General features: G+C 43.0%; 1 protein-coding gene across 2 annotated transcripts in view; it reads left to right on the forward strand.

Moving 5' to 3' along the window:
• The window catches only part of mcu (mitochondrial calcium uniporter), a 76,188-nt gene that overhangs the window by 25,106 nt on the left and 24,088 nt on the right, over window positions 1-26,994 (forward strand). Inside the window, exon 2 of one of the 2 annotated variants that reach the window (XM_015944498.3) lies at window positions 2,240-2,353. In XM_015944498.3, the coding sequence (XP_015799984.3) occupies window positions 2,240-2,353 (114 nt within the window). The remainder of the gene's footprint in view (window positions 1-2,239; window positions 2,354-26,994) is intronic. The other variant, XM_054750184.2, reaches the window with a different exon arrangement.

The following is a 26,994-nucleotide window of genomic DNA, read 5'->3' on the forward strand; positions in this document are numbered from 1 at the left end:
TAGAAAAATATCTAAGTTTTGGCAGATCCCCGGCTACGTGTGGACAGGGCCTAAGCACAGTCCTGACTTTTGTAATTCTCCCAAAACCATTAAATAAAAAGTAATTGTGTGTGAAATGACTTGGAAAAGTTATAAAAGAGTCTTCTTCATTAATTGGACCTTTTGATGGTGGCAACGACACATTTGATGTACAATTTAATGATGTTTTGTGAATTTGTTTGCTCTACGGGATGTAGGATTTAAAAACTGCTTTGGAAAGATGAATGCAGAGACGGACCATTTAACCAGATTCAAGTGGTCGATTTACCTCCTCAGCGTGTCTTTGAGTTCTGCAGAAATCTGGTAATCACCTGTTACTTTAGACCAGGTGTGTTGAAACTGAGAAACATTTAAAGCATGCAGGATGATTGCCCATGGCGACTGAAACCACCCAGCTCTGAGCTAATTGCTTGTCAAGAAAAAAGTATTTTTTACATTCTGAATCGTCTTTTCTGATGAACTTTCACACAACTTTCACGTTGCTTGCTAAGGTTGGGCGATTGGACGACTTTATCGACCGCTGACGATAAGCCGAGCCCTTCACTGATACTGTAGAGCGGTGTTTCCTAACCCTGGTCCTCAGCGCCTCCCTGTCCTGCATGTTTTCTATGTTGCTGTTACAACAGCATCGTTTCTCTGCTGCCTCACACCTGACTTAAATGAATGCGTGATTCACAGGCCTCTGCAGCACTTGATGCCATCCTAAGGAGGCAAATATGTGAACCGGGTGTGCTGTGGCAGAGATGTGGAAAACATGCAGTAGAGGACCAGGGTTGAGAAACGCTGCTGTCGAAGAACTTGTTGAGATGAAAACAAATCCATTGTTGTTCCGTTTTGAAAATCTCTCTCAGGATGATTTAAATTGTCATATGTGTTGTTTTATAAGGTTAAATTAGATATTTTTCAACCAATTCCGATCTTTTGAAAATCGTTTGATCGGGCCTGATTTCCGATCACATGATTGGATCGGAGCATCCCTATAATGTACAATTTATTGCTGTGTAAATATTTACACAATCTAATAGACTCATGACATTTTTAAGATCACATTTTTTTATGATTAGAGTTGGGCTGCATGGTGGCGCAGTTGTTAGCATTGTTGGCTCGCAGCAGGAAGGTTGCCGGTTCAAAACCCGGCAGCAGTCTATCTGCGTGGAGTTGCTTGTTCTCCCCATGCATGCTTGGGTTTTCTCCGGGTACTCCGGTTTCCCCCACAGATCACAACATGCCCTATAGGTTAACAATCGTACGTTGCTCTGCCAAATAAATAAACAAACACAATCATGCACCGAAGATTTTCCGCCAAAAAGGTATTTTTTAGGGTAATTTTCGGCTGAAAATTTTCACTGGCCAAATTTTCGGTTCCAGCCAAGAATTTTCACTTCGGTGCGTCTCTAATTAGAGTGAATCATTTTGTAGCCTCTCAGACGAGCTATTAGCTTGTCAGCCCAGTCAGAACGAATCTCTGTTTCTTTTAACTGAAGCCATTCATAGAGCTACTAATAACAGAGCAGATTGTTGAACTGTTTACACACCAAGCAGCTTCTAATATGAAGCTTTCATGATAAATGAGTTTTAAACAAGCTGTTCTAGTTGTACACACAATAATGCTGCTCCCCATGTTCATAATCCACTTCATCTACATTGAATTCTTCCTGGGAAGCTGGGAAGTGTACATCGAAGGTGAAAGCATTAGTCCGTTGTTTTTCTGTCGCACACACACACCCGTCACTGACAAATCACATTAAGTCTGGAACCAAGATGTGACATTCTAACTAGTTCTCAAACATCACAACAGCCATTAGGAATGCAAGTACACAAATCTGTGATGGTTCCCTTTTTTTTTAAATGTAGAACAGCTGCACAATGATCATCACTTTCATCTCCGGGCATCTGAAGCAGCTGCAGCCCGACTCACATGCTTCCTTAAACATATGCAGGAAATTTCACTCAATATTCTGCCATCTTGCACACTCAAACTCTTGAATTACGATAAAAGAAAGTGCCGTGCCCTCGTGACAGGAATAGCAAATGAAACTGTGTGTGCTTTCATGTGTAGTTTATTTTAGGCTCTGGGATAGTGTCTGAAAATAGCATTAGATTAGCTTATTTCCATTTGTTGGTCTCCCTTTGCTTTTTCCAGAGGTAATGATCATGTTTCCTGACTTGGATTGTGTGTGTCTGTTTGTGTGTGCTTCAGCAGGAGCTACTGCCTGCTACTTTCACCCGTCAGACTGTCAGGAGAGCGCATGGCCTACGGTCAGCAGCCCACTCCACACTCTTCACCCAGCCTACCAGCACCCTGTCTCCACAGGTTAGTGTCTGTGCTCGCCTGATTTTATACTTCTGGAAATAAAAAAAATTTAGCCTTTTTACTTTTGGGCCTTATATCGATGTTTAATTGAAAAAAGGTCTAGTCAGTGATGTGCCGCTCGTTGATGGCATCACAGGTTTGACCTGTTCACGGGATCGTTGAGTCTTACAAACAAATTCCTGCAGCATTCACACAACACAGGAAACTCTTGGAGAACTTTAAGGAACAGACAACCAGGAGCTCACTGGACATGTGTGCAGCATTTCTACAAGAAGTGCACAACTCTACCACAAAATAGATTCTTCAGCAAGTTGGATTTCAGTGAGACACCGGCCTTATTTAACCCCAGTGATTAAAAAAACATTGGAGTTTGGTGGCAGGAGAATCTCCTCTCTGCTTTATGCAGAGGATGTGGTGCTCCTAGCTTCATCAGGCTCTGACCTACAGCTCTTGCTGGGGAGGTTTGCAGCCGAGTGTGAAGTGGCTGGGATCAGGATCAGCACCTCTAAGTCTGAGACCACGGAAGGGCGGCTTTCCAACTCCAGGTCTGGAGAGAGGTCTACAGGCTGATTCATGCTTCTCCGTCTGCGTCAGTGCAGAGACACGCAACCACATTATCCGTCCTTGCGTAGGGCCCCGGCAGGCACGCAAGTACATACGGAATCAAGCTCATTTTTTTAAACATCCGTCGAACGAGACAGAGAACGCAAGCTTGTGATTGGTCAGGGCTTATGATTGTCGTCTACACCGCCGCCATTGCGCCCTCAAAAACATAAAGAGAGTCGAGAATGACTAGCGGCAGACACGGAGCAGCTTGAAGAACACCTCCCGAAAAAACTCTAAAACATGAACGTTTAATTCCTCCGTGACTGGAGGAGTGAAAAGATGTGCAGCAAGCATTTTATTTGTGGACGGAAATGACAGGAAATGTGGGTTTAGAGGTGGGGAGCGCATGAAGAGGTGGAGGAGAAAGAGACAAATATGTCCGTGTTAAAAGTCTCTTATACACAAAAAAAAAAAAAAAACACAATATAAACACACTATCTTGGACCGATACATGACAGGATACCACAGAACAGCGCTACGCCCTCTGTTGTCCTGGTGAGGAATTGCTTTACAACACTCCCCAGGAGACGGAGAAGTATGAGAGCAAAACGCTTCCGTCAATCCGTGCGTGTCTGTCCCTTGCGGAGCTGACGGAGAAGCATGAATCAGGCTTAAGTCTCTGGGTGACGCCATATTAGATGCCATGTTTCCTTCTACAGGAGGACAAAAAGCATTTACTGATTTGTAACAAACTGGCACAAAACTTTCACCATTCATAAATGTTGTTGTTTTACGCATTTACCTCTTTACTTATTGCCACTAATGAAAGGGAGTCTGATTTCATTTTGCTGAAGTTTGCACTCCCAAGAGCTTTTTGACCCTAATGGGGATCCGTTGGTAAGGTCTTACTCCAACACAAAAATACAGCTTGCTTGCAAAAATGTAGGTATCTACTTACCCCCTATCTCCAGGAAAAATGCACACTGTCACTTAAAGATGCCAGTTTTGTTAATTAAAGCAGAAATCCAGAGTTTTATCTTTGAGGACACCATCTACAGGTGGAAAAAATGTAGTGCACCTTAAGCCCCGCTCCTGATTTCCGTGATTGCCGCTGGAAGCAACGCCTCATGTTGGTCAACGCGCACCTCTAGACAGTCAACAGAGCTAAAAACCGTTGTTTTATAATTATTCTCACATTGTGCTTTTTATTCTACGGGAAGGGGGCGGGCTTAGCAAATAAGCCGTATTTCCTATTATATCACAGTCCAGGGTTTACTTTTTCAGGTTTCTAAAAAAAAATCATGCACAATTCCTGAAAGGGGGAAACTCCCACTTACAAACATTTCTAGAGCACGAACAGTGCATGCAAGTTATTTCTGATATTTATTGTGAATCCAGATCTCAGAGTTCACATTTTCAGCTCAAAATGACACATAATTTGCATTCTTTTTAATTAGTCACATAAGCTCCCATAATGCTCTTGCAGCTTTTTCTTTGCACTCACTGAACTGCCTGGTTCTCATGAGGCTGTCAAATCTGCATGAAACAAATTCTTCATTCATTTCCTTCTTTTGAGTCAGTTGGAGATTTGTTTGCTGGAAATTGAGACTTCCAACTCCTTAATCTGCAGACGGTGACCCTGTCATGATATGTTTTCTTTACCTAATCCTGTCCGTGCTGAGTATATTTACAAGAAAAACCCGTATGTGAACAAGAATGTGAAAGTCTTGTCGGTTTTTCTGGGGAATTACATGAAGATTAGGACTAAACTGTCACAGTGTTCTCAGGTCGGGGTGTTAGAAACATGGCGTCTCAGCTGAACACGACTGAGAGACGTCTCACCGCTTTGTCCTTTGCCTCATCTTCCAACTTTGCTTCGTCAGACCGCAACTTCTTGGTATTCCTGTGAGTAACGGCCAGCTGGAATCCAGTAGAGCCGACGCATTATGTTAAAGAGATCAGCCCAAGGTTAGGCGTGTACGTTTTTCTCCAGGAAATGCACTTGGCCCACCAACAAACTTGCACGGAATGAAAATTTTATGACGAGAGCAGGATATTTGTTACTTGAGTGCTTGCAGCTCGCGCGCTGCAGATGCCGGTGCATTATCGCCCCCCACCCCCAGCAGCCCCCGCGCTGAGCCAGTTGTGTGTTTTGTGCTGTTGCTCGGATGGGAGGGTCCGGCGGGCTTTGTTTGAGCTGCTGCGTGTGTGTTTATGTGTCAGTGGGTTATACAAAACGGAGTTAGCCGACACGGGTTTGCACAGGCTGGGGGTGGCTGAGAATGAACTGTGTTTACATTTTACATAGAGGGCTGCTCAGAGGGAACGCTGGTGAGTGAGAACACGAGGAGATGTATACATTACACATCGGTAGTGGAAACATCCGCTATGGCAGGGGTCGGCAACCTTTCCCCATCAAAGAGCCATTATTACCCGTTTCCCACAGTAAAGAAAACACTGGGAGCCGCAGCAGCCGCGGCGTTGTGGGCGGGGCCTACCCTCAGACAGCAGAGCGCTGCTTTAACCATCACAACAGGTGACAGCAACCAATACCAGTCGCTCTTGTACCTCAAAGTTATCTTTCAACAGAAGATAATTAATAAAACAGTTTGTATAAAATGATCCAAAAGTTGTAGCCCGTCTGTGCTACAATAGTTCGATTTTTTTCACCCTGCTAGTGGTTTTATTAGTTGAGCAGGTGACGCTTTTTGAGGCATCACACATAACTGTTCAGAATACAAATCCAGGCTCTGTCTCGTTGGACTGTTGTAATTCAACTTTGTACTGAACTAAACTTTGTATTAAACATTGTTGAAAAGGTAAGAAAAGGTAATTAGCTTTTTTCCCCCTCGTTTCCACTGACGGAGATAACGGCGCGGCGTGCGTGGCTCTGGTGTTCATCAGGTTTCATGTTTCTGGTTGCAACAATCTTCACTAGAAGGTAAAACGGTTAAATGACAGGGTTCGCACTGACCCGATGTTTCCCGTATTTATTTTGACGGAGACATCTCAAGCCTGCAGATGCACTGACATTTTAACGCACATCGTGGAGGTAGCTACATCAATCAGGAAAAGATTCCCATCAGAACATCTGAGATGGACACTGAGCTCAGCGCAGCTCACTGTCAGCGCACGCGTAACGTGGACAGCGAGCTGAAGATAGATCGGGGGCTTGGAGCGCGTCGCAGAACCAGAACCATGCAGGAAGATTCTGTGTTTTCTCAACCCGGTCTCTCAGAGACTTGTCACTTAAAAAATGTTCCCTGGTTATGAATCTTTGGCTGAATAGCGCCTGTTCCTGTCTCCAACACTGCAACGCATCCATGAGCCTGTCTGAGGAACAGTCCAGAATCTCATATCCAGCTCAGAAAGCTCCTATAGACATTTGATTACGCACAAGCAGGTGACCTGTTCATGTTTACGCAGACAATCTTTAAATTTAGAATTGGCTACAGATGAAAATATGAATAAAATACATTGTAATTAAATATTCCCTAATTAGTTTACAAGCAGAGAGCCGCACCAGATGGATGAAAGAGCCGCGGGTTGCCGACCCCTGCGCTATGGGCTGAAGGTCTTGTTCACAACTGCATGAGACAGCATGGCTGATGGGGAGTTAGTGCAGAGGAGTGTCTAAACTCATGTACCCTCCAGAGAAAGCTGGGGCGGGGTGCATGAGGCTCAGCAGGGAGTGTCTCCCTGCCAGGTCCTGATAGGTGAAGCTGTGCATGATTTTGTTACTGTTGTATTTCCATAGAAATCCTGTCACACGAGTGTCGTCTAACATTTGTTTTGCTCTCTTAACCCAACATCTTTCATTTCCAAGTCCTCTTTCTGCTCCTGCATTGCTGCAGTACAGCACACTTGTCTTCTCCTTGGCGAAGCCAGAACCTCCCTCCCTCCCTCCCCCATTCTTCTCCCTGTCGTTTTCTTGGCATCCTTCGGTTTAGCTGTGTTTTCCCGTGAGGTCTGATGGGTCACGGCTGTGTACACCCTCACAGGACAGAGATGCTGTTCTCGAACTCCTCGACCCATCTGCAGCTCGGCGCCTCCGGGAGAAGAGCTGTCACAGCTGTCAAAAAACTAAACGGGACGTTGGCCCATCGTCACGTCGCTTCACGTGTTTGGAGCTGCGGGGTTTGAAAATTGACTGGTGGTAAGGGGGGCTGTGCATTTGCAGGTTCAGGAAAACAGGCTGATAAAGATGTAGCAAGAAAGAAATGGAATGAAAACAACATCGTGTTTGCATTCTGCAAAGCTGCCGAGTCCATCACACTCACTGGACTTTGAATCTGTTTACCAAAGCTGCTTGTATTAAAACCTGAAAGCAGAAGGATCAGATTCAAGTTTCACCACTTCAAGGGTTAATCGCTCTTTCTTATCCCTGCATACTGGGATGTTGCCAGGAGTTCCAACTTGGCCACATTGTCCAGGGTCTGCAGGTGGGTGTAGTGTGAGAACATAATGACAGTTTTATGACAGACTCAGTCAGCTTGCATCGGAGTTGTGAGGAGATATGAAATCAACTGTGAGTAAAATCAATAGTTTGTATCATTATTTAAGGTTTGATGATGAGCTGCTCCTGCAGACATAGCAGATCTGTTTTCCTTCCTCTGTAACGTTTGTTTCTTGTTAAAACACAAACAACTGTGTTTACAGAGCATCGGCCCCTCTCTCTCTTTAATATTTCAAGCACTTCCTTTCCTTTTACGGCATGGAGTCGCAAAGAGTTTGAGCAATAGCAGCTGTTTAGATTGTAAACTGTGGAGGAACAAACCAAATGCAGAATGACTCAGGTAATTAGTTTATAGCACTTTAAAATTGTTTCCTCTTTTTTCTTAGATTAGCTTTAAATGTTGGAGAAGAATCCTGGATCTCGACCTGCTGATGTGCAGCAGTTCTAATCTTTGGTTTGAGTCATCTATAATAAAAAATGCAAAGAGGTTTCTTTAAAGTTTTAAGGTAAAGATGAATGGTTTAGACCTGCATGTAAACGGTTTAGCTTAATGCTTTTGCGACGGATAATGATCCGAGCCAACAAACAGAAACGGCTGATGTAGCCTGCTTGTGCTAAATGTCTCTCATGATTACAGTGTTTGGGTTCCGATCCATTCCTGGGTGTTTTCATCGGTCTAATTTGGGTCATGACTCTAAACAGATCCAAAACCTGATGCAGTGGAACAGATCCAAGCATCCTCTGTGTTTCACAGTAGGCATGTGTTCTTTTCCCCACTGTAAATACAGATGGGCCTTGCCAAAAACTTGTTTTGTCTCATCTGGCCAAAGGAAATTCCCCAGTAGCTTTGGTGCTTGTCAGCATGTGTATTCTGGCAAATTCCAGTCTGTTTTATAGTGGTTTTTTGCCAGGACTGGAGCACTTTGGGATCTCCTTCCTCTTAGAGTTCAGGAGGTCAGTGATGTGACTTGGCCTTTGAATGGTTTTGGACAGTTTCCTTTGCTCTCTCTCTCTCTCTCTCTCTCTCTCTCTCTCTCTCTCTCTCTCTCTCTCTCTCTCTCTCTCTCTCTCTCTCTCTCTCTCTCTCTCTCTCTCTCTCTATTTATGTATATAAATATATGTGTGTATATATGTGTATGTATATGTGTGTGTATATATATGTATGTATATGTGTATATATATATATATATATATATATATATATGTATATATATATATATATGTATATATATATAAATATGTATATATATATATATGTATATATATATATATAAATATGTATATATATATATATGTATATATATAAATATGTATATATATATATAAAATATGTGTATATATATGTGTATATGTATATATATATATATATATATATATATATATGTATATATATGTGTGTGTGTGTATATGTATATATGTATTTATATATATGTGTGTGTATATGTATATATGCATTTATATATATGTGTGTATGTATATGTGTATATATATGTTAAAAGAGAGTTTTCTTCTCCACTGTTGCTAAATGCTTGCTTAGTATGAGGATTGCTGTATAGTCACTGACACTAGTCAGTGACGATGCAATTGGCTGGGTTCCTTATATAGGAAACATTTTTTCTGATTGGCTTAATGAACTGACCTGGATTGGAATGTTTATTATGTGAAGTGCCTTGTGACGACTCTTGTCGTGATTTGGTGCTATAGAAATAAACTTGAATTGAATTAAAAATCACACATAATTCCTGAAATGGAGAAAACTTCGGATTGCTTCTTTAAAGGGACTTTTCGGACTTATGAATTTTTATGCTCGCGATTGCCCCCTCAGGCCAAAAGCGTAACGGCAGCTTCAACAGTAGGCTCGTGCACGAGGCGCGCATGCTGTACGTGCACACTCCTTAACGAAAATAACAGCTGAGACAGTCCCGTGTGTGTGTGTGTGTGTGTGTGTGTGTGTGTGTGTGTGTGTGTGTGTGTGTGTGTGTGTGTGTGTGTGTGTGTGTGTGTGTGTGTGTGTGTGTGTGTGTGTGTGTGTGTGTGTGTGTGTGTGTGTGTGTGGGGGTGGGTGGCCCAGAGGACAGGAAAACGCGCAGCTAATTAATTAAATAATTTGGTTCTGTACCTTTCTCTTCAGCACAGCCGACAAAGGTTTAAGATGGGTCAGTCCTCCTGCATGCTCAGATCATTCCATTTCCTTGCTTGAAAAATTGTTCCAAAATGAAAGTTGTACCTACATCTTCTTTATCTGTGAATTCAATGCCTTTCAGCGAGTCTCAAATAAAAATTTGGGCATCTTACTGTAAAAAATATGTCATTAATGTAAAAAAGAAACTCCAAATAAATTATGTTCACACCCAGAATCGAAACCAGGTCTTCTGCATGACAGTCATCAGATCTTACTAGGTGAGCTAAAGCGCCACTAACATTCAATTTATCTGTAACATTTATATCCTTGATGAAAGCTGAAACAACGTCAAACCAAAGAATGGTTCGGAGCGAAAATGGCTATTTTGTTGCTAATTTGCAGGAAATATCTAGAAGAAAGTAGCTAAGGGTCCTCAGAAATGTAGCTAGGTTCATCACTAGGCGTTAGGAACAGCGACAAAGTGGCTGAGTTGGCACTACCTCTCTCTCTGCTGCTAAAGCCACAGATAGCAAATGCTACGGGCTATGCCTGAGCGTGAACGCGCATGAAGCAGCCTGCTCGACCCGAGCAGCTCTCTTTTTCTGTGATTTTACAGAAAAACAGGCAATCACAGTAAAAATGCCAGGACTCATTCTACAGGACCAGGGCATTGCAGGAGAATGTATGAAGAAGAAATTTATTATTTCTATACATGTTTTGACTCTCAAACTTCCGTAGAGTCCCTTTAACAGATGGGCGCCATCAATTTGTATCTATCCCTGCTTTGTCAGAAGGAAAAGGCATAGAGCAATTAAAAGAACACACCAAAAATTAATCCGTCACACCCATTAAATTCAATTCCAAATGGATCTTTGAGCAACAAAAACGAGTCGCTCCCTCAATCTGACCCACAATAAATCCGTTCGTGTACCTGAAGATCCAAAGAGCCAGGCAGACTTGTTCTGTTTTAATTACCTCAGCATTTAATTAGGATGTTAAGACTGTTCCTGTGTAATTGTCAGTTTTGAGTGGCAGCACACAGCGAGAGGACTTACTCAAGCTGTTTTCGGATTTCAGGTGTCCGCTGTCTGCAGATGTGTTGAAACCTAAAGGCTGTTTGGTGTTTCTACACTTCTCCATGTCAGTGTGATCCCAGTAGCTCTTCATTTATCCCCTCGAAAACAAAGCGATTATTTCATCATACACACACACACACACACACACACACACACACACACACACACACACACACACACACACACACACACGATCAGCTTTGTAAAGATTATGTAAACCTTCACATAATCACATACTGTACGTCTGTGTCTTGGCTCTCCTTTGTAGGTGTATCCCGAGAAAAACGGAAGCAAAACTGGATTTGGTTAAGTGTTCGACGCTTGCACAAAGGTTGATCTGCTGCCTGAAGGCAAATAAAGCCTCCCTGAATACTGGTACTGCTAGTTCACTGAAGTGAGTTTGTAGTGATCATTTTAGAAAACATTTCGTAAACCTATCCTCCTCAGTGACCTAGTGATACAGTGTCCACCCTAAGACTGGGAGATTGGTATGACCCAACCAGATTTTAACCCCAAAGACTTTAATAATGGGACCCAATCCCTCCCCACTCGACACTCTTTGGAGGGGTTGGATTGGCGGTAAACCACCAAATCGTTCCCAAGCGCAGCTTTTGAAAGCAAACACTGTCAAGGAATGCCCATGATATTTTAGATGCATCACCTAACCTTGCAATTACTCTGGAAACTTTTCTTTTTATTTAGTTACTTAAATTCTGTTGTGTTGCTGAACTGCAGGGAAAAGTGTAAAGAGGAAGAAAACACATTAACAAGCCAAAGATTTTGTGGAAAGAATGAAGAAGAAAGGATCAAAAGCAAAAGAAACCAGTAGACTTACACACTTGAACAGCTGCAGGTCATCTAAGGAAGAACGGAGAACAGATGGTGAAAAATCATTCTGAGGCAGCATCAGGATCAAAGAACAAAACATGGAAGAAACCAAAATCAGAAAAAGGAAACAAAAGTTAGATACCAGACAGAATTGAAGCTCTTACACGCTTAAGTTGAGGAGCTAAGGTGTGAGCTGCATCTGGTAGCACTGTTACCCTGCATGAGAAAGGTCACAAGTTCGAATCCTTGCTGTAGCCTTTCTGCATGCACGCGTGGGTTTTCTCTGGAAATTACGGTTTTCTCAGCTGGAGACTAAATTGTCTCTACAGTAGATGTGAGTGAGTGACTTGTTTGTCTTTGTGTTGACGCTGTGATGGACTGTCCAAAGTGCCCCCTGCCTCTCAGCTGATGACTGTTAGAGATGGGAACCATTTCTCCACGACCCTACGGAAGAACGAGCAGTTAAATTCAATACACGTTTTTCAATTCAAGTTTATTTATATAGCGCCAAATCACGACAAGAGTCGTCTCAAGGCACTTCACACAGTAAACATTCCAGTACAGGTCAGTTCATTAAGCCAATCAGAAAAAAGTTTTGTATATATGGAACCCAGCAGGTTGCATCAAGTCTTTACAGCAATCCTTGTACTAAGCAAGCATTTAGCGACAGTGGAGAGGAAAACTCCCTTTTAACAGGAAGAAACCCCAGAGGATCCTGGCTCAGTATAAACAGCCGTCCTCCACGACTCACTGGGGATTGCATGACTTAAATTTTTTTTAAGTCGACAGTCAAGTAATGCCAATTGAGTCGACTTCGACTAGTCGTTGATGACGTCATACACCTGAAGCAGGGGGGGGGGGGGGTCGGTAGGTTTGCTGGAGTTTTTGACAATTAAAATTGCGCCCACATTTTCTAAGTTAACACATCTCTTTTAACAACGGTAATTTCTGCTTCAGGCCTCCCCCACTCCTGCGCAGCAGCCGCAAACTCACTGATGCGCCTGTAGCCTCTCAGAGTTCCTGCTGCTCTAAACATTAAAATGATTATTTCATTTTCTGTTCCTCACTTCTGATTACCTTCAATGGTGTTTGTTTGTTGCAACCACCAGGTACAAAAACTAACTTGTTTTTATTTGACAATTTTTCTGTCCTGCCTGTTTATTATCTTCCTGCATCTCCTCTCAATCCTAAAGAAAAACTAGGCTACTACCTGGGTTCATATATATTCACCTTATGAGTTACCTTTGAACTGCAGTTCTAAAAGATCTACCGACCACAAAAACAGTGGAGTGCCGCTGCTCGCCGGCCGCATCAGTGAGGTGAGTCACTGGAGGACAAAACAGGTGATGCGCCCCGATCCTCAGCAGCGAAATGCATCAGGCACAAATAAAAGACAGAAAACATAAAAGGAAATGAGCCGACATGAACGATCGCGTGTTTAATTTGTTTTTGAGGTGGTGACACCTGATTTGATAATGTTACTGTGGCCGTGCTCAGGACGCAGATGTCTGGAGCGCGTCAACAATCAGAGCTTTGCATGCGCAAGCTGGTTAAGGTTAGGATGGGGGCGAGGGGAAGGTTAAATTGCAAGAGGGTAAACATCACAAATTGGTTAAATGTCCGTTTTACGGCGGGTGTCAGTACCGATGCCCTGGCACAGCGCGTTGCCTCCACCTCCCGACACGCAGGGGCTCATCACCTGCTGTCTTTTCCGAGGACTGCATCTTGCCGGTCACTATCACGTGACAGCGACTAGTCGATGACAGGCATAAAAAGTCACTACAGAGCAGTGAAGTCGACTAGTCGACAAGTTCATACAACCCCTACGACTCACTGGGGATGGAGAAGACAGAGCATACACGCACACACACACACACACACACACACACACACACACACACACACACACACACACACACACACACACACACACACACACACACACACACACACACACACACACACACACACACACACACACACACACACACACACACACACCAAGTAATGTTTCTGTGGTTACATTGTGCTTTTTTTAGTAAATATTCTATTTGGTGAGAGATAAACTTTATTGTATTTATCCTAGTGAATCTATAATTAAACGGGTAAACTAGTAGTAGCACATTCAATGTCAAAGAAAGTAAAAAGTTATTATCAGGAGAGGGAGAATGATTAAGTGGATAGCAGCAGTGTGCTAGACGATGGCCCCCTCCATGAGGCCACCACAGCTCAGCAGAACATCATTGTAGCTTCTTCTGGGGAGAAAAACACTTAGAGAAAAAATAAAGTTAACAGCAGAAATAGCAGGAAATAATACAGTTAAAGAGCAGATTGTAGAAGAAAGTAGTCAGGTGTGGAAAGTGGTCAGTGTGTCCTCCAGCAGTCTAAACCTATAGCAGCATAACTACAGAGATAACTCTGGATAACCTAGCCTTTTAGATGGAGGCATGTTGGAGGCAGGGTAAGGGAGAGCCGTCATTAAACTAATGAGCGAGAGTGGCCATCTTGGATTGAATTGACTTCCGAAGTGAATCAGTCATAGTCATAGATGAACCATGAAGACTTTCTGAATAAATATAAAATACATAAATAAATATATTTATAAATATAAATAAAACTGGCCCAGTGGGTCAGAAGATAATTAGCTAAAGTACAAACGCACACAACCAGAGTCAAAAGCACACTTTCGCCTATTGATAGAAAGTGATAAAAATTCACTATTACTGGGATGTTTGATGTTAGCTTTTTTACCCCCACAAAATAAACAAAACTAAATCATAGCTGAAATCACAAATCACCTGTTATCCACATTTAAATCAGTGCAAAATGTGACAACTACTTCAGCTAAAGTTAGACCAGTTGTACCAAACAAACAAAAGTATCTCTAAGGTAACTGACCTGTATTTGTATAGCATCTTCTTAGGGTTCTACAACCCCCCAAGACGCTTCACACACACATTTACTTGCTGGCGGTGATGAGCTACCACGTAGCCACAGCTGCCCTGGGGCGCACAGACAGACGACGAGGCTGCTGAACACTGGCGTCATCGGTCCTTCCGTCCACCACCAGCAGACAAGGTGGGTTAAGTGTCTTGCCCAAGGACACAACAGCAGAATTCTCTGGTGGGAGCTGGGATGGAACCAGCAACATTCCGATTACTGGACAACCTGCTGTGCCTCCTGCCCCACTGCTCTCCGACTACATCTCGGATTCGTGAAATCTTGACATTTTTAGTGAGAGGAGAAGTAGCTACAGAGTTTTTATAATATGTGCTCGTTTAGTAAAAGTTGTGTCAATAAAAGACTAAAAACTGATAATTATCAACATTACATTTTTATGCCAATACCAACTGATAACGCACATCCCCAACTAATACTGTTTATTTTATAAAGTTGAAAATACTTATGAAGATAATCAAAAACTTGTATTTAAAGGAATACTTAGCTACTTTTTCACATTTTTAAATCGTGTTCTTGGGCCAGTATGTGCTGAAATGACCCTTTACAGGGTTAATGAAAGGCCACCCAGCCCCTATCTCCAACTGTGGCCAGAATATTCCACTTCCAACTTCAGACTGGTGGGCCATTGTGTTGAGGAAAAAAATGGACTGACCTACCTGGCGCTGCAGTCTGCTTCCTGCATGTTTCCTGCAGGCTTTAGATCGTGAACACAGCAGAATTGTTTAATTTAGTGATGAATCACTCCTGTAGACACTACTGAAGGCTGGGGAGACTGTTCAGCTGTTAGGTTAAGGTGTTAAAAAGACGAATGCACAGTGAAGAGATATGTTTTGCTTTCGGATATACAAACGGACACTAGGGGGTGCTAAAAGCAAGCCGAAACAGCCTAGTTCCCCTTTAATATACACCGGATTTTTGTTTTGTACCCTTATTCTGGCAGCGAGCTGCTTTTTATCCTTTATTTTCAACAACACATTCTAGTCTGCTCACGTTTGCTTTATTAATCATCTACTTCTGCTTCGTATTCCTCCTATTCGGTGGGATTAAAGCTATTATGTTGTTGAAGCAGAATCCCGTCTCCCTGTGATTCTTTTGTCAGAGAAGCAGGAAATTTCTGTAATTTAATATACCCACCAGACTCTGATGTTTGGCTGTGTCGCTAAATATTTTATATGATTCACTTCCCATTGGTATTTGAGTTAAAAATGGCCCTAATGCCTACAATTGCATACAAATCACTCATATAAATTGTCCACATATATTAGATTATAGAAGTAAATGTACATTTTTGGCAGAATGGTTTGACTTAAACGTAGATGGACAAGAAAACAACCGAAAATAAGAAGATTCACCCCAAATTCAAGTATAAAAAGCAGTTTTTTATTTGTTCAGGCATCACAGGACACCCTTCACCCTTCTTAACTCCAGCGATCAAGCTGGGGTCATGCTGTGTCTGGCAGCTTGGCACTGGAGGATGCTCTTCAGCAATCACACTAAAGCTAAACCTCTAATTTACTTTGATAATAGCTCCCAGAGATTAACTCCACATACGTATTAACGTGGTGGGGTTCAGGCCTCATGTATTTTTGCGTGAGCGAAGCGGTGAGGCTTATTCCCTTTTGGGAAGTGTGACGTGGAAGTCGTCTGTGCCTCTGTCGCACCCCAACATCCAAGTGGGACAGAATCCTTCAGTGATAGATGGGGGGACGGGGGGACGGAACAATAGCAGTATCGGGTCAATCTGTGGAGGAGGCCCTGAGAAAGATGGAGAATTAAATCACTTTCAAACATTAAAGTAGGAAGGAGGAAGGTCGTAGCAATGAGGAGCATAACGATGGAGGGGATTAACGAATAAGGGCAGAGAGATACGGGACCCTTTTTGTTAGGGCATTAAAGAGGGTGTCCTACTCACTTTATTATTGGGTCAAGATGTCACATGGGAGAGCAAAAGAGCGTATTTGAGACGAGGCAGTGCAAGAGGAAGGGGACATACCAGTCCGTCATTAGAACTGGTAGACTTTTAAATGCTGCCGGGTTTGTGAGGTCTGTGTGTCACTAAGAGGCGTTTGTCACAATTCCCAGAGCTGGCCGTCACACCCTTTGCACATATGAGAGTAGAGGATACTGCCTGGAAATGTCTGACATCCGAAAGCAGAGCTGTGTGCTAATTTGACTGCTGTGACTTCCTCTCTCGCTCCCCTGCAGGTGGGCAAAGAAACTGGCAGTTCACCGAGACTGGCCCACTTTCTGCAAACTGTCCAAACTGTGTTTGGCAGCCTGCTGCTCACAGCATGGCCCCATGGCACAAGGCCTGTGAATGTTTGATGTCTGTTGTGCAGAGCCTGGACGAGGGTGTTTGTTTTCAATCAGGAAGAAAAAAAATTAAGATTTAGTTTCAGTTTTTGAACAGTAGTCTGCAAAAAACAGAGCTGTGAAGAAGTATTCCCCCATTTTGTTTAGTCACATTTTAATGTTTCAGGTAAGTAATGCATTTCAGTATCAGACAAAGATTACTTAAGAAAATACAAAAGGCAGTTTTCCATAGGATTATATAAATAGTAGTAGGTAGAGACAAGCAGACTCGACAATGAGACAGAAACGGGGACAAAATGTCCTTCATTGGTGAGTTTCCAAGGCCCAAATCACTGCAGAACGTAAGAACCAAGCTGGTCTTCTAAAGCCTAGAAATCTAGACAAACCGTAGCAGTAGCTAAAGGTTTTGTCCTGTAGGACGGTCTAGCCATGCTCCATTGTAGCCTCAGCAGGTCTACCATTGGGACTGCTGAGTTTAGTCATGGTGTTCTGAGATGTTGGGTGGGCTTAGCACCAGAGCTGCGACGGAGATAATCTAAAAAGATGGCATCGGCTCAGGAAGGCGCTTGTTGGAAACAACTTTGACACCAACTTAATCGACCAGTCAATAAACCTGTTCTTTATGACTGAAACCTGGGTCCAGACTCTATCAGAACTTTGTCCTCCTGAATGTCTAGTCTTAAACGAGCCCAGACCTTCTGGTCGTGGTGGGGGTTTGCTTATATTATACAACTCCTTTCACCCTCTGAAACCACTTTCTGGTTTTGTGACTGCCTCCAGTTTTGAGCTGTCAGTGTTTGAATTAGCCTGCTGCCCACCTGTACTCTGTGCTCTCTGTTATCGTCCACCTAAATATAACTCAGTCTTTCTAAATGAATTTTCAGACTTTTTAGCTGATATCCTCCCAAAAAACGAAATAGGGATTATCCTTGGTGATTCTAACATTCATATCTGCTGTCCCACAAAGCCCTTGAGGAGTTTTTGGACATTTTAGATTCTTTTGATCTACAGCAACTGGTCAAAGATCCTACCCATGAATGCTCCCAAACACTGGACTTAGTTTTCTCTTTTGGACTCTGTGTTTCTGATTTATTTGTAGATCATGTGTGTATCTCTGATCCTTTTCCAATCATTTTTAATATCTCAAACCTAGCATCTCTCCCTACAATGCTTCAGGCTAAACATTATGCTCGGTATATTGCTCCCTTGTCCTCTGTTATGCTGTCATCTAGCCTGGAGGCTGGCCTTTTAACATCTTTCTCCCCATCTACATCTGTGGGAGTAGATGGTTTGGTGGACTCCTTCAATATGGCTTGTTCTGTTGCCCTTGACACTGTTGCACCGCTTCAACTCAGGCAAAAAAGACCATCTCTGATCCCTGGTTAAACGACAGCACTCGTGCTCTCAGACGCCAGTGTAGGACACTTGAACGTAGATGGAAAAAGGACAAGCTACAAATTTCCCTCCAAATGCTGAAAGACTCCCTGGCAGCTTACCAAAAACTGTCAGATCAGCTAAAAATAATTATTTTGCCAACATCATTGAGAGGCATCGTGGTGATCAACGCAAGCTTTTCAGTACCATTAACTCTGTTCTTTCACTAAAGGAATCCACCGCCCCCTCCACACCAACTACAGCACTATGCACTGATTTTCAGAATTTTTTCTGGAAAAAATCTGTGCTATTAGACGTAATCTGTTGGGACCTGTTACCCAGAATGAGTCACTCTGTTCTCCTCCATTCTCTGATTTTGATCCTGTCTCCTTTCACGATCTGGATAAATTAATCAGGTCTATGAAACCCTCAGGTTCCCCACTGGATGTTCTCCCCCAATGTTGCTACCTGGGGTTCTACCAGTAGTGGGTCCTTTTATTCTGAATATTTGAAATTACAGTTTGTCATCTGGGGTGTTTCCAGAATCCTTTAAGAAGGCGGTCGTCCAACCGCTATTGAAAAACCTGGCCTGGATCGAAATGATTTTGCAATTTTCCGTCCAATCTCCAAACTTCCTTTTTTATCTAAAAAGTAGTACATGCTCAACTCTCACATCATTTACTGGAACATTCACTACTTGACCATTTTTAGTCTGCTTTTAGGCCAAATCATAGCACTGAGTCTGCACATATTCGTGTGTTAAATGACATTCTGACAGAAACTGATGCTGATTCCTTTGTTCTGTTACTACTGCTAGATCAGGGGAGTCAAACTCTAACTCACACGGGGCCAAAATGAAACTCTGGGATGGAGTCGAGGGCCAAACTTAATATTTTTTGAAAAAGTGACGGCAAATTTGCACATTTTCTTTATCAACATATATGCAATTTTGAACCTTTAAATTTGGAAACAAACTTATTTCTGCATTAACACTGAATGTGGAATAACCAAATGACACACGAGCAAGTCAGTTTTAAATAAAACGCATCAGTGGTATTCATTACTTGTGGTATAATCAGCATTTTTCAAATCTGTTCAGGATTTATGTTTTCTTGTTGTTTATTCATTTTTCTTATTTTTTATTCTCCTTTTTTTCTCCTGTAATAAGTGTCATCGCTGCTGTGACGTCTAGCTTTCCCCACTGAGGAACAATAAAGGGATTTTCTATTCTATTCATCTATCTGCAGCCTTTCCACTTCCTGTTTACTGTAGGTTAAATCTTTTCTCACGGGCCAACAACAAAATAAAAATATCATTTTATCTTAAATGAAAATGCAACATCTCACCTGTTAACTTTCATGTTTTGGAGCAGAAAAAGAGCATAAAACCAACATATTTAAAGCTCAGTTTGCTCCACTGGTTTACTGTGATGCTCACCTGTTCCAGCCAGATACCTGCATCATGGGGATGATCTGAGCTGAGGAGGAGACTCCTGTTGTTTTGTTCATCTTCATCATAATAATGACAACATTAGATGACAACAGGTGCTCACATAGGTTTGTGCTGATGAACATGTCTGAGCAGCTTGACCACGTTGTTGTGTGTCGGGGAGGAAAAATAAAAACTACAGCAACCACAGAGCCATGCTGGTTTGAGCATGTCGCTGCTTGCTGGAGTTATATCAGCTCTGTCTGGACGTTAGCTGGAAAACTTTCTCTTTCAGTCCTGAACACATTACTGAGCGGCTAGAATCTCCGTTTCTGGGCTTCAATGTCAGGAAATAGCTGAGTGAACTCTGCGCTGAGCGAGAGGAGTGTAGTTTGTCCGAGACAGCGGAGCTGCAGACACCCGGCAGCAGACGCTGGAAAAAAACACAAAGGAGGGGGCGCGTCGGCTCCGCGCTGACGCCGCAAAGCATCATGGGAGTTGAAGTCTTTGCGGTAAAATCGGCCAGCGGGCCAGTTTCAATACATTTTTGATATTTATCTCGCGGGCCACATAAAAATGCTCCGTGGGCCGCATCTGGCCCGCGGGCCTTGACTCTGACATATGTGTGCTAGACCTATCAGCGGCATTCGATACAGTTGACCAGGCTGGAATCTTTTGTTGGAGTCACAGGGACCGCACTAAACTGGTTTCACTCTTATCTGTCTGATAGGAGTTTCAGCATTCACATAGGCGATTGCTCTTCTCCTTTTGTCCCACTCCCCTGGGGAGTTCCCCAGGGCTCTATTCTAGGTCCACTCCTCTTTTCTATATATATTCTTCCACTGGGAAACATCATTGCTAAACGGGGCCTACATTATCACATTTATGCTGATGACAGTCAAATTTCTATGGCTTTAAATCAGTCTAGTTCCATTACTCAGCTCTCAGAATGTCTCTCAGAAATTAAAGCCTGGCTAGCTTCCAATTTCCTGAAGTTCAATGAAAATAAGACCGAGGCCATTCTTTTCAAACCAAAACATAATCTGCATACTTCTACTGCCTTTGATCTCTCCCCCCCTCAACCTTAATTCCTTTGTGACCAGCCTTGGGGTTAAACTGGATGCTGATTTGTCAATGAGTGCACATGTTAATGCCGCTGTTCGATTCTGCTTCTTCCAGCTTTGTCGCCATACCCGACTAAAGCCCATTCTTAAGAGGCTGCACTTAGAATCTGTTATTCATGCATTTATCACTTCCAGACTTGACTTTTCCAACTCAGTTCTTATCGGTACAAATGTATCTGACCTAAATCGTCTGCAGAAAGTCCAGAATGCCGCAGCAAGATTTCTTTCCAATACAAATAAACGCTGTCACATCACTCCCATTCTGGCGGATCTACACTGGATTCCTGTGCACTTTCGAATACAATACAAAGTTCTAACTTTTGCCTACAAAGCCATGAATGGTCTAGCCCCCTTATACTCTTCAGAGCTGCTCCCCCAGACAGGCTTCCTCACTGGCACAGTATAAATCCAGCATAAAGACACATTTCTTTAATTTAGCTTTTGGCCAATGATTGTTCGTTTATGCTGTGCCTCTCTTCTGTTTTTACTGACTTCTGTTTTCATTGACTTCTGTTTTAACTTTTGTTTTGATTTTACGGGTTTCTATTTTATGACAGTTTTTAATTTGTGTTTTATGTATATGTATGTGAATTTGAATGGCTTTTTAGGTTTAACTCTGTGCAGTGCTTTGGTCAGCCAACATGCTGTTTTTAAATGCGCTATATAAAAAATTGGATTGGATTGGATTGGATTGGATTGGAACTTTGGACGATTTAGACTTGGGCCCTTCTTTGAGACATGAGCAGATAGAGCAGGGGCCAGGATCCATAAGTATAAGGTGCTCACAGGCCATTTCTCCAAATAGCACAAGTCTAAAATAAAAAAATATATACATTTTTTATCACAAATGCATTAATATACATTCTAAAGCTACAATTTTCTCTAAAATGTGTTATAAAAATATGTTTATTATACATAAAGTTTAGTTGAACTCTGGTCTATTCTAGTTCAAAGGTCACTAGCAACCCGGTGGCTCTTTGTGTGTCTCTGTATCCATGAAGTAGCTCTCAGCTTCAAATACTTTGGTGACCACTTCAATAGAGGTACCATTGGGACTTTTATTTTTTAAAAAGATGTATTTAGTTTAGCTCCTTCTTCTTCTATGGTGTATGGCAGACGGCCGCGATGACAGATTTTTGTATGTTGTTCGTTGCCCCGACTGGTCCAAGCACTGTCTAATTTCAGTTTGCAAGACAACCGTAGGTTCCCCCCACCACCGTTTATTATGTTTATGTTGATGTTTATGTGCTTAGCAGACGCTTTTACCCAAAGCGACTTACAATTTTTTTTTTTTTTTATAACCTATAGGGCATGTTGTGATCTGTGGGGGAAACCGGAGTACCCGGAGAAAACCCACGCATGCATGGGGAGAACACGCAACTCCACGCAGAAAGGCCGCATCCGAGTTTCGAACCTGCGACCTTCGTGTTGCGAGGCAACAGTGCTAACCACTGAGCCACCATGCAGCCCTGGAAAGGCTGCATGGTGGTGTCCGTGTCCCCCCCACTTCTAAAGTGAAAATTACGTCCATGTCTGTAATATTGGACGTGGCCAGGTCATATATTTACATAAATAGGATGACTTGCCAGGCTACCCAACTCCCACTCAACAGAAACATCGTTATGATCCAATAAGTATTTGGAATCATTTTCTGTGAACTCATGAGACAAAAGTGGAACCTTTTGTAAGGTGTACATCCCATTCCATCCTGTGTAACACTAAAACATCATCATACCAACAATCAGGCATGGTGTTGGTGCTGTGATGGTCTGGGGCTGCTTCATGGCCTAAAGAACATCTGACCTTTCACCTTGAGCATGACCTTTATGCTGTAAAACCCTTCAATCGGGTGAATTCAAAGTATTTTAAAAAGAAGAGTTGGACAAAATTCCTCCACAGCGGTGTGAGGCACTCATTATCAGTTATCACAAATGCTTTATTGCCTCCAAGGGTGTTAAAAATAGTAACAAAGTACTTTACAATTTAATTTAAAAAAGTACTTGAAAATAAAAATTTCAAGTTCCTGTTGAGCCTGTTACAGTTGAATTGATTCTCTTTTCAGTGCAGCTTTTATAAGTCAGGTTCCTCTGTGCCTCACGCGACCACAAATCTATGCTGCTTGACACAGATCTGTAAATTCTGAAGAAATATCGCTGCAGAGGAACACCTTTAAAGTTTATTGCTGAATTATTTTGCCCTTCACAGCCGCTTCTAAAGCAAGCATGGGTGTTTTTATGGAAATTGAAGAGCTGGCACAGTGTTGCAAATGCAAATATGTGTGCAAAGTCAGGGACTAAGGTTTTTTTGCATGTGTTTGCTCGGATCTAAGCAGCAGCTGGTGACTACATTAAAAAGGCCAACTTTTTTTTATATTTAGAAGAGGGTCTGTAATCATGGATGTAATTTTTTTTTTGGGGGGGGGGCATGCACCCCCCCCCCCCACTTTTTCCAAAGTCAAGTTTTGACCCCTGCACTTTTTACCATCCAAAAACAACATTACGCTATATTAAATTGACACTGGTTGAGCTCTAGGACCAAGCGGAAAACAACCGTTTGTGTTGAAGCCTGTTTCCCATTAGAACGTACTGTGAAGATACCCCCCCCCCCCCCCCCCCCCCCCGGGTGTTCGTGTCCCCCCCCCACTTCTAAAGTGAAAATTACGTCCATGTCTGTAATATTGGTTTGTGGTGCAAAGTTGAAGAAATGAATGTTCTGAGCAGAAATCGGGTCACTCTTAGAGCCTGAAAACATAAAATTCATCTCTATTAATGTCTTCAAAGTTAGAAAACTCTTAAGGCCCGACATCAAAGGGCTTGTAAATGTTCGTGAGTCAGATGTGCTGCAGCTTCCTCTCCTATCTTTGAGTAGTTACTGTTTCATTCACAATCAGTTGCAGTCACTGTCTTGGTCCTTCAGCACTTATAAAGGCTCATAGCAGTGTTAGACATCCTCTGTAAACTTGCTGACGCAGCCACCAGAACACAATCAGAGTTTCTCCGACTTTAGAGCTCTCTGAGGACGCCATCGGTGAAACTAGATGCTGCAGCTGGCTGCAAACACACATTTATATCCTGAGTTGTTTTAGCTTCCTTTTCTTTGTCCATTTTCCTTTTTATTTCACAGTCCGATTCATGTCCACGGCATAAATGGCCAAAGGGGCGACAGAAGGAGAACGCTGTCAAAGTTTCCCAGAAGGAGCCTCCACGTAAATAACAGACACTGCTCTGTGAGACCGTACGCTGCCCCCAACGTCACCTCTACAAATACGAGGAAAACAATTTGGTCACCTCATGTTTAGTCATGACACAGATTCTGCCATGCTTGACAGTTAGGGTGGAGCACTAGCGGAGCAAATCGAGCTGGGCAGGGGGCGGAGCAAATGGCCGGGCCCTTTAAATATAAAAGGTCATGATAACATGATTTTAGTGGTGACGGCCCGTCTGCTTGGTAACTGGGCCTTCAGTGCCAGTTTACGGACGTAATATGATGTTACCAGTGGCGGACTGGCCATCTGTGAATTCTGGAGAATCCCAGAAGGTCCGGTGTGTTCTCGAGCCGGTGTTGGCCTGTATAATCAGAATCAACTTTATTGTCAATGTCCCAGCGTCCTGAAGCAAAGAAATTTTCCTCCGTAGTACAGCCTGACCAAGGGAGAACAAAAACAGATACAGACAGACCACGAGAGCAGCCGGCATGGTCGTCGAGGTGCTTCCCCCCACCCCAGTCGGACTCTCCAAGATTTCTGACAAAATATCCGTTCGTCCTCAAACACCAACCATCCACAGTTCCTCCCGATACGCCGGACTCGTGCTCCATGAGGGGCTGCACTGCGCACTCGGTGCATCACTGCCGTGAGGAGCTGCACGTACAGCACCCTCAGCCCAGGCAGACGAGAGAAAAAGAGAGACGAGTTACCGACACTGCACATTCCCACAATGGTTGACAGCAGCAGCATCAGGCCGATCAGTGGTTAAACGCGCCGACAGGCAGGTGGATCCATGGAGATGGGATGGATGGCACCCATATGGAAATCTAGTGAGCAAGCACAAGACAGAAAACATCTAAACAAGAGGAGTGTGCTTCATTTGAAAGTGGGCGTGTTGTGAGCTCTTCTATTGTGGGGAGTAAATGGCTCCTAGATGAAATTTTCTACATTTGTGTAGCAGATAGAAACCCAGAAATGCCATACTGGTCAGCCGATTGTGATGTGTGTCTGCTAACGACTTGTGACTTGTTGTGTTCAACCCGTCTCTGTGCATTTACACATCACTGTAATGTCACATATGCAATAGGAACAAACAACTTCCTTCATATTAAACTCTCCTCCATCATAGAGCCGGATACAAACAAAAGCATGAATCAGCATTGCTTGCAAATGCTCACCTCGCACAGATCACTGATTTTTCCAGCAGATTAACCTTTAGCTAAACTTTTGTACAAACCTCAGTAGAATATTGCTATTTGTTCATCACCTGGAGCAGCTTTACCTAGAAAAACATCACGGGTGCCTCAGAGGATCTCTGAGCTGTCTGCAAGAGAGCAGGCTGACTTATTTAATTCAAAACAACAGCTTTATCTGCTATTGGAATGAATAAAACGGGGGGCAAAATGAAGCTCTGCTGTCAGAGATGTCCTCAAAAGGAGGATATTACATCTCTGCAGATAGCGTGGACTCAGTGCATAGGTAGTGATGGGAAAATGAAAAAGGGAGGATTATAAGAATTGAAAAGGGGCTTATACAGAGCCATCGATTTGATGTGTGATGTAGGAGCTATAAACCTCCACGCTTTTTTGTCTTCATCGGCGCCGTTAAGACCACCAGTAAGATCGGGGTCAGTGTGTTTATTCTGCACCTGGATTTGTATTCATCCCTCAGAAGGAGAGGGAAAGGTTACAAAAGGTGAGGAAGCGTGGAAAGAGAAGGAGCTCCTTTGTTTGCTCTGCTTCCAGGTTGAGTTTTTTGGAACAGAAATGAACACTGAGACAAGCAGCTAGTGCCATCTGGTGTGTGAGCTTTCAAACAAGGTCTTCCTGTGCCTGCAGGCTGACCACACACACATAAATATGAACACCTACTGAATGCAATATAGCTATATATATATATATAATATAGCTATAATAGCTATATAATAAAGCTTATTAAACACACATTATATGTAAAAACCTTGTTTGCGATGTCTAAGCTGTCCTTATGTGCAGAGTGACCAAGGGTTTTGCTCCCCCGCTGGACTGAACCCTTGGAGGAGCAGCTCTGTGAGGGTGGCCCAGGGCTGCCTGTCTTCTAATCACCGGTGTAGAAACCTGCACTGCTGATTAATAATGCATCGAGTTCCAGTGTTGCTGGTCCCAAGGAGGTGTGTGTGTGTGTGTGTGTGTGTGTGTGTGTGTGTGTGTGTGTGTGTGTGTGTGTGTGTGTGTGTGTGTGTGTGTGTGTGTGTGTGTGTGTGTGTGCGTGCAAACGGTTTGCTGTGGCGATGACAGTCATCTACCTGGCTCCGATATCAAGGAACAGATTTATCCACAGCTGAGGTCTTATCTCATGGATTAGGCAGGCCATGAGCTGGAATGAATTAATCAAAGCATGCTCTAGATCTCAAAGGCAATTTATCGAAATGGAATGGAAGATTAGGGGAAGTTATTATTTTTTTCTTGCTATGATAGCCTAATCAGGGTGAGTTGTTTCCATCATCATGTCTGCATTGCAGAGGAGTGATTGGATCGGTGCGTGTCTTCGTGGGGCACGCCGTGCTTTGTCACTAATGTCCTCCTGACTGGAGGATTTCTGGGTAATGATACTTTAAAGAATGTGACTTTACATCTGGTAATGGCTTTTACTCAGAAAGCAACACGACCCAGATGAAAGGCTGCCATTTCTTTTGTTACATAAGCGTGTCTCCTTTAATGGACGCTGAGAGCCCACCTAGGTGTCCTTTTGTATTTATGTGTAAAAGCGGTGGAGCTCGCAGCGGGGAAGGCGTGACTCGGCAAACTCGAGCATCTTATTCAACCCCAACCACTAAAATACGGTTTCAGATTTATCTCCCTTTTTTTATATTAAAAGTTTACTTTGTATAAAACTAATCAGAGGAAACAGGCTTTTACTAAATTAGGTCGATGCTTTATGTGAGTATGAATATGAGAGGTTTTAGGCTGTTGGAGTCAGCAGTCTGCTAAGGCGCTATCAAAGAGTCGTAAAACCAGAAACGCAAGGTGATCAGATAAAAATAAATATGTCACTGAGGTTAAACATCAATGTCTGTGCACACATGCATTCTGCGTCAGTCGGTCTAAACAAGCCTGAATGAGACCTGATGAAGCAAAGCAGAGTCTTTTGGTTTTCTATATTCCCCAAGATGCTCTCCTGCACGCTCATCACACCCTAGGAGTCAGGTTCCCATGGTGATCCCACCACA

The sequence above is a fragment of the Nothobranchius furzeri genome, chromosome 12 (genome assembly GCF_043380555.1).
Source record: "Nothobranchius furzeri strain GRZ-AD chromosome 12, NfurGRZ-RIMD1, whole genome shotgun sequence".
NCBI lineage: Eukaryota > Metazoa > Chordata > Actinopteri > Cyprinodontiformes > Nothobranchiidae > Nothobranchius > Nothobranchius furzeri.